This window comes from Lepidochelys kempii, chromosome 4 (assembly GCF_965140285.1).
Source record: "Lepidochelys kempii isolate rLepKem1 chromosome 4, rLepKem1.hap1, whole genome shotgun sequence".
NCBI classification, from domain to species: domain Eukaryota; kingdom Metazoa; phylum Chordata; order Testudines; family Cheloniidae; genus Lepidochelys; species Lepidochelys kempii.
The window spans coordinates 40,054,510-40,060,839 of record NC_136383.1 but is presented as its reverse complement, the minus strand read 5'-3'; the positions used below and the strand labels follow the sequence as shown (position 1 = coordinate 40,060,839).

Genomic DNA, 6,330 nt, shown 5'->3' with positions numbered 1-6,330 from the left:
ATATATATATATATATATATAAAGAGAATCATAGAATATCAGGGCTGGAAGGGACCTCAGCAGGTCATCTAGTCCAACCCCCTGCTCAAAGCAGGACTGATCCCCCATTTTTGCCCGAGATCCCTGAATAGCCCCCTCAAGGATTGAACTCACAACCCTGGGTTTAGCAGGCCAATGCTCAAACCACTGAGCTATCCCTCCCCCCCAAGTGCTGTAGCAAGAGAAGTAAGTGCTGCCACTTTACTCATTACTATAGTGCTATTACAAACACGCATTTATGTGATAGCACAGGTAAGATGCTGTATGAGACAGAAAAAAATGCAGCATCTTTGTTTACTTAGGCTTGTGGTTTCTAAGTACCTATTATTTACTGTGTTCATTTCTTGACTCAAAGTGAAAATGGGAATTCACCTTTTTTTTTTCCTGTCCAATGTGCAGATGGGGCATATTTTTATTCACTCCATCAATCCCTGCCCCCTACGCACTAACTCACACACATACACCTAGCCAGTGGAAAAGAAAAACGGGTTACTCATTAATCCATTCTACAAAGCTTTCCAAACTGAAATGGGTGGGTTTACATCTTCAGTAAGGATCAATAAATAGGTAGGTATGCAGTGTACCTGAGCACAGTTAAAGTGAAGTGTACTTCTTGGATAGCATTGACTCTACTCTGGGCATATTTTAAAACTAAACCCATCACTATGGAGAGGATGATCGTTTTCTGTCTGTTTTTCTTCTGTTCCAGTATACTGCTGAGTGCAGCTGCACCAACAAAGTTAAGATACAAGGAGCTTGTAAAGACAGTCAAGGAGTTGAAAAAAATAGTGAAAGTTAAGGTAAGCACAGTATTTTTGGCAATATAAAAAAGTCTGTCTATAAAATGTTCGCAGTACGTATTGTTGAGAATAAACCTAACGGGAGTATCTAAAAATACTAATTTAATTTTTTATTCTAGGATGTTGAACTTCTGAATATGCCAGAAGACTTTGAGGTAAGACTGCTTTAACATATCCTTCTGAATATACTGAATTTATTTTAAATAGGTTCATTCTCTTTAAAAGTGACAACTGCTTTTTTTCTGACACATGACCTGGTTCTCTTAATAGTAGATTTGAAACTGTTCTGAACACTAGATTTAAAAAAAAACCCAGAAAATACTTTACATAGAAGTTGCTTCTTACTTCTGTTTTAAATATCAGATTAATATTACAGTATGCTTTAGTACTGTATTATTAATACTATTATAATATGTATATTTCTAAAGCACCCATTGCCATAGTATCTGGATGTATTCCTTTTACTTGAAATTTAATCCTGTTCCAGACATTCACACAGCTGCTTGATAATCAGTACTACTCTTCAAGGACTCAGTCCTGTGAAGATGCTGTACACCTTCAATTTACATTGAGTGCACTAGGAATTGAAAGGTCTCAGCACCTTGCAGAATCAGGCACTTAATGAAAAACTACTCACTGAACTGAAGTAACAAAAGTGGAAATACAGGCCCTTGCAGCCCTTTCTCACGAGTAGTCCTACTGGCTTCTGAGAGACTACTCATGTTTAAATCATCATTTGAGGACTTCCGTAACTCAGCCAGAGATTAGGGGGGGTCTCTTACAGGAGTGGGTGGGTGAGGTTCTCTAGCTTGCTTTGTGCAGGAAGTCAGATTAGATGATCATGATGGTCCCTTCTGACATTAAAGTCTATGAGGAAGGACTACATTACCAGGCAAATAGAAATAAAATTATTATAGTCTGTTGGACCAAATTTTCTTTATATTGTGCCTCATTAAAACAACAAGAATAAGTCATTGTAAATTCTCATTTCAGTATGTATATTTACATTGTTCAGTTCCATGAACTATTATTATACATAAGAGTAACATTTAAATAAGTCAGAGAACGCCTGCACCAAGTGGAAATTATCTCACTGCAGGACATGTAGTAAAATTAAATGTAAAGAACAAAATAAAGTCCACACGCTTCAAAAGTTTAGAAGGTGAATGAGTTCCATTTGTGCTTTCTTCTGACATTCACCAATGCAGAACTAAGTTTTAGACCTAATATGTACTTATTTAATATAACGCTTAGCTAAAGCATCAGCTGCTTTCGCTTTAACGGCAATATACAGATTTGAGCAACAGCAAATACTTCAGAAAACTTAAAACAATTTTTCTGACTAGTATACAAAGATTATTATTAGGCATGGTGATTCAGCAAAGCATGCATAAATTGTTATGCTATTTTTTCAGCTTTGTAAACTTACTGCAGAACAAAAGAAAGGAAAAACTCACCTTGTTTTGGACTGTTTTGGCTACACTCCTTATGGTCTTTACTTAGCTTCTGTTACTTTCCAGAAAAGAGAACAAATTTTATAAGCATGCATGACCCACACAGACCTCCTCTATGTCACTGCTGGGAATACATGCAATGCAAAATCCCACGACATTCAAATTGTTGGGGATTTTTAAAATGTCTTTGAATGTCTACATTTTCATGTCAAAGTGAAAATTATTGGATGATTAGCTATTGTGTCACTGAGATAAACTTGCCACTATCCCAGAAATAAAGCGACTATAGCTAGTGACTAACTGCTTAACCATAACTTTTTCAAAACAACATTGTCAGCCGAGCTCAGGAAGAGAGATAGTGGTTCACTTACAACTCACAGTACAGTTCTAGGGTCTCATCCTGTAAGGGCTGAACACACCCTTTGATTTCATTAAGAGCTCAGCATTTCTCAGAACACATTAAACTTGTCACTGCTGCAATCTCTTAGTGCACAGATAAAGGGCTTAAAAGTAATCATACTTCACGGTCAGTAAAGATCTCAAATGCTAATGATTGCACTGGGTGTTTGTGGTCTCTATCATCTGTGTTAAATTTGTATTGATTGAATTACATACTTTTCCAACAGGTTAGCCATGAAATCAAATGTGACAAAGTCAGGGCTAGTGTAACTGAGTGCAATTACCCTGAAATCAATGAAACTGTACCTGCTTATCCCAGGGCTGAATTTGGTCCTGTACATACAGGAAGAAGATTGCCTTACGCATGACCCAAAATTCAGTGGTTTGTCACAGTCGGTTTTGACTTCCTTGGAGCTTCCTGTGAGTGGACTGAGTGTTAGCCCCAATGCAACCCCACACAATTCTTGTGTGTTCACCAGTTCACCGTAGTGGGTGAGGACAAGTTTAAAAAATGACAACATCAACAAAGAGAAGAAAATATACTGAAGTTGATAATCTTGAGGCAAAATTAGTTCAACTGCAAAGAGGAATGTGGTCAGATCCTTAGCTAGTAAGAATAGACATAACTCTACTGAAACCAATGGCACTATGCTGATTTGCACTAGCTGAGTCTCTGGCACCATGGTTCCTAGCTCAGGAAGTGAAGGTTCTTCAGGGTAAGCAGCAACATTATTTTGAGTCAGACGTAAAATACCCTTTACCCATTGCTGTAAATTACTTCTGATATGGCAACTGTGCACGTCTGATTACCCGTTCTCAGATGTCACCAGCTTCCCATGACTTTGGGGCAAACGTTAACATCGATCAATCAGTATTCTTAGCTATGCATGAATAGTCTACAGGCAGAATCCTTGTGTTTATTTGACGGTTAGCCAATCTAGAGGTAATGGTTAAGTCAGCAAAAAAAAAAAAAAAAAAGCTGTGCCTATATGAGAAATGCTGGTTTCTCAGCTCATCACAGATGAGACAGAAAATGTTTTCAGTTTCAGCTGGAAAATTGAGCTCTTTAAAATGAATGTTTTTTTTTTTCCAGTAAGTTAGACTGGTTACAGTAAAAAGCCTGAGACAAACATGAATGTGTGGTTTTTAAGGAAAATATAATGCTATATCTGACTGACATAAAGGGTTTCTGTTAAAAATGTTCTATAAGAAATACACAGTGAGAACATCATCTGGTCCTTGCATGAGAAGCAAATGCATTGACACTTTGTGTACCGGATGAGATTGAGTTTGGGTAGCAGTTGGTATGCAAAACAAAGATGACGGTTTTATCTCTTCCTTGATGTGCATAATCAGCATTTCTGAGCGTTTTTTTCTTTGGAAAGTGCAAAGCAGGTTAGAAATTGGCTACAGTAAACAATGCTGCTCTCTCTCCATTGAGTAGTTAGTTTCAGCGGTAGTTTCCACAGCTATGCATAGGAAGGAAAATGACCACTGCGCAGGATGGTAGATTCTGGATGGGTCAAAGTGTCATGCTGCCGGTATTAATAAAATTAACCAACCATAGCAATACGAGTGGGGAAAAAATAGGCAACTTTTGCTCTGGGTATAAGTGCAACTAGGAAAATTTATGCCATGAGACCAAAGCATAAAGAAAAATGAGATAATTTTCTCACAGTAGATACGATCGTTGCTCGATTATCTGTCCTATGGTTTAAGGTGCATCTGAGTTTAAAGCTGAAATAACAGCATTGTGATTTAATAGGATGAAGTAAATCTGGGAGCCAGAATTCCTTGAGTTCTTGTCCCACCTTTGCCCCTAACTCCCAGCATTGCCCTTAAGCAATGCACTTAATTTCTCCATCTCCATTCCTTCATCTGTTTAATGGGAATATTTAAGATTTGTACAGTGCTCTGAAAATATAAAGCCCTATGTAAGTTCTAAGTATTATTAAATGTGATATTAGAAATGGCATGGAGGATCAAAATGCATATTTATATGTACACAAAACAAAGACTTCAGTAGGGCATTCATTACTTATGAGAAGAAAACATTTCTACTTATGTATGTCAAAAAAAACCCACTAAATATAGCAAGATTCATTTCTGGATTAAATTCTTGTTTGTCAGTGTGTTGATTAATGGCCAAAGAGAGATTTTATGAGTTGTCTATTTTAAAAATATATGTTTAAAATTTGTCAAGAGGCAGCCAGAGTAAGGGGTACAGGCTCTTTTATAGTGGATGTGTATAAATCAAAATAAGTAAACTTTAAAAAAGGCATGAGTTAGATCTCATTGATTTGTTAGAATGAGAGAACTATGCATGTGGAATCATAGAAAAAACCAAGCAAATGTAAAAAAGTGTTAGTTTACTTTCTAGAAATATTTGGCAGTAATTTAATTACTTTCAATGTTTGTCTTCCAGAGTAAATGCCTGTCTTCTGCGTTCAACTGCTTCCAGAATGCAAGCTTACACTTAGAGCCAGCAAACAGCCAATCATCTCGTAATTTTGAAGTCATGATTACAAGGTTGAGGAGACCAGTTATTACACACACCATTACTGACATGGTAGGATTGTTTGACATGTTCCCTAATTTAATAATTGCACCATATTTTGCATAGTTTATTATGTCCTAACTGTAAAGCTTGGTAGAAGTACAGATTCTTCTTTAAGTTTTACTAAGAGTGAAAGATGTAAATATACTTAGTAATTCTTTTTAAGATCACACTCATTCTGGTCCTACTAATCAACTGTTTACATGTAGCTAAATAATGGGAAATGTGTAATATGGAGGTCAGGTTGTCTCCTGATTAGTGTAAAGGAATAGGAATCAATGGATGTAGGTGCTTCTTCTGACTGCCATTGGTTTACTTTGTTACTACCTAATCTTTCTATACCACTGTTTTCCCATCTGTTAAAAGAAGATAACACTACTTACCCACTTTTAGTACCTCACATATTTTTCATTCAATGATCTCAAATTATTATTTGTTATGATACACTTTTCAAATCCAGCATGTCTGATAAGAAGCTCTTTTCTTTGTCTTCCAGAATTGTTCTCCATGTGAATCTTATGCTAAAGAAGCCCCCAGACAATTTTTGGACAGCTTTCTATCACTGCTACAGGAGGTAATTAACATTCATTGTTCATTATAAGTTTTTGGCATTTTGCCTTTCATTTTGCCGAAGTCTTTTAGAACATTGTAATATCCATTATTTTACAACATTTTTAACAATACGTTGTTTTCACAGCGAATCATAAAACTTCACATTTAGGACACAATGGATATGAAGACTACTGGACATCCACTATTTAAAGCAGACACTATATTATGTAAGACAACAATGAAAATGTAAATATTGTGTATTGAACATTATGATGTGTTGTATGTTGGGTACATTAGTGATGGACCTTCCTCAAAATGTTTAGATGAGTTGGATAGTTATTCAAAGCTTATCTGAACCTCCCCTCATGCTGGAAATTAGGCTCAAAATTTCTCAGGAAAAGGTTCTCTCATGAGATTTCAAGTATTCCCCAATTTTAGCTGGTTTAGAAATACCATGAGTAGCAGCCTTGTTCTTGTTTGATTCTAAATTAAATAAACAGACTTATTTGAACCTTTAAAAAAAAAAAGA

The 6,330-nt window shown here is 36.2% G+C and overlaps 1 protein-coding gene across 1 annotated transcript; it reads left to right on the top strand.

Moving 5' to 3' along the window:
- Nucleotides 1-704: 704 nt before the first annotated feature.
- Nucleotides 705-5,970, top strand: IL21 (interleukin 21). The gene is made up of 5 exons (XM_073340058.1): nt 705-839; nt 959-994; nt 5,118-5,261; nt 5,746-5,823; nt 5,947-5,970. The coding sequence occupies exons 1-5, from the start codon at nt 705-707 to the stop codon at nt 5,968-5,970; spliced, it is 417 nt and encodes a 138-aa protein (XP_073196159.1).
- The last annotated feature ends 360 nt before the right edge of the window (nt 5,971-6,330 follow it).

Coding starts and splice junctions, on each gene's coding strand:
- IL21 (XM_073340058.1), top strand. CDS start 705: ATGGAGAGGATGATCGTTTTCTGTCTGTTTTTCTTCTGTTCCAGTATA. Junction 995..5,117: donor ATATGCCAGAAGACTTTGAG/GTAAGACTGCTT, acceptor TTTGTCTTCCAG/AGTAAATGCCTGTCTTCTGC. Junction 5,262..5,745: donor CACACACCATTACTGACATG/GTAGGATTGTTT, acceptor TTTGTCTTCCAG/AATTGTTCTCCATGTGAATC.